Source organism: Phaethon lepturus, unplaced genomic scaffold (genome assembly GCF_000687285.1).
Source record: "Phaethon lepturus isolate BGI_N335 unplaced genomic scaffold, ASM68728v1 scaffold47183, whole genome shotgun sequence".
NCBI lineage: Eukaryota > Metazoa > Chordata > Aves > Phaethontiformes > Phaethontidae > Phaethon > Phaethon lepturus.
In genome coordinates this window covers 1-634 of record NW_010527862.1, presented here as the reverse complement: position 1 = coordinate 634, position 634 = coordinate 1, and the positions used below count along the sequence as shown (strand labels likewise).

Sequence of the window (634 nt, the reverse complement as noted above, 5' to 3'; positions counted from 1 at the left end):
GGGAGAGAGAGAAAAAAAGAGAGAAAGGGAAAGAAAGATTTACAAAAAAAAAAAGAGAAGATGAGGGGAGAAAAGCTAAACAACTAATTACTTGAGGAGCAATAAATGAAGGATTTAAGAGGCACCTAATTACCAAGGAGTTAATAAAACGCAGACCAGCGGACCTTGAAAGGATCTGATTTCATAACCACCCAGAAGTTCCCCCCTCGGAGTCTGGCTGCTCACCTGTACGCCAGCCGCAGCACAAACAGCTCCAGGAAGGCGGATTCGAAAAGCAGGTCCTGGTCCGTTTTAGGGAGATCGGTGAAGCCAGGAATTTTCTCTGCCCACCCTCGGATGATCTCCATGGAGCCGGTCAAGAGATCGTAGAACTGCTGGATGTGCTGAGTGTCATCTCCGCTCATCTGGTAGTCGGGGTTAGCCTGGAACTGGGAATTCATTGTAAAAAGCACTTAATGAGGTTCTCTGAAGTATATAACCCGTGAAATTGCTAGCCCCGTGTCTAGCCGGGGAGCCAGGTTTTCATAACAATTAAGCCTCTCCCTGACCAGCGAGGAAATTAGATGTGCCGGGGCAATTAATGCCATCAGGAGCGGCGCTACGAGGCGGCCGCTCTCCGTCCGCAGAGGCGGCG

General features: G+C 49.7%; 1 protein-coding gene across 1 annotated transcript in view; it reads right to left on the bottom strand.

Annotated features, from left to right (window-relative positions):
- The window catches only part of LOC104618019 (nuclear receptor subfamily 4 group A member 2), a gene marked incomplete at its 5' end in the record, with an annotated part of 1,415 nt that extends 987 nt beyond the window's left edge, over positions 1-428 (bottom strand). The window contains one exon of the mRNA XM_010283497.1: positions 226-428. Coding sequence (XP_010281799.1) covers positions 226-428 — 203 coding nt within the window. The remainder of the gene's footprint in view (positions 1-225) is intronic.
- Between the last annotated feature and the right edge of the window lie 206 nt (positions 429-634).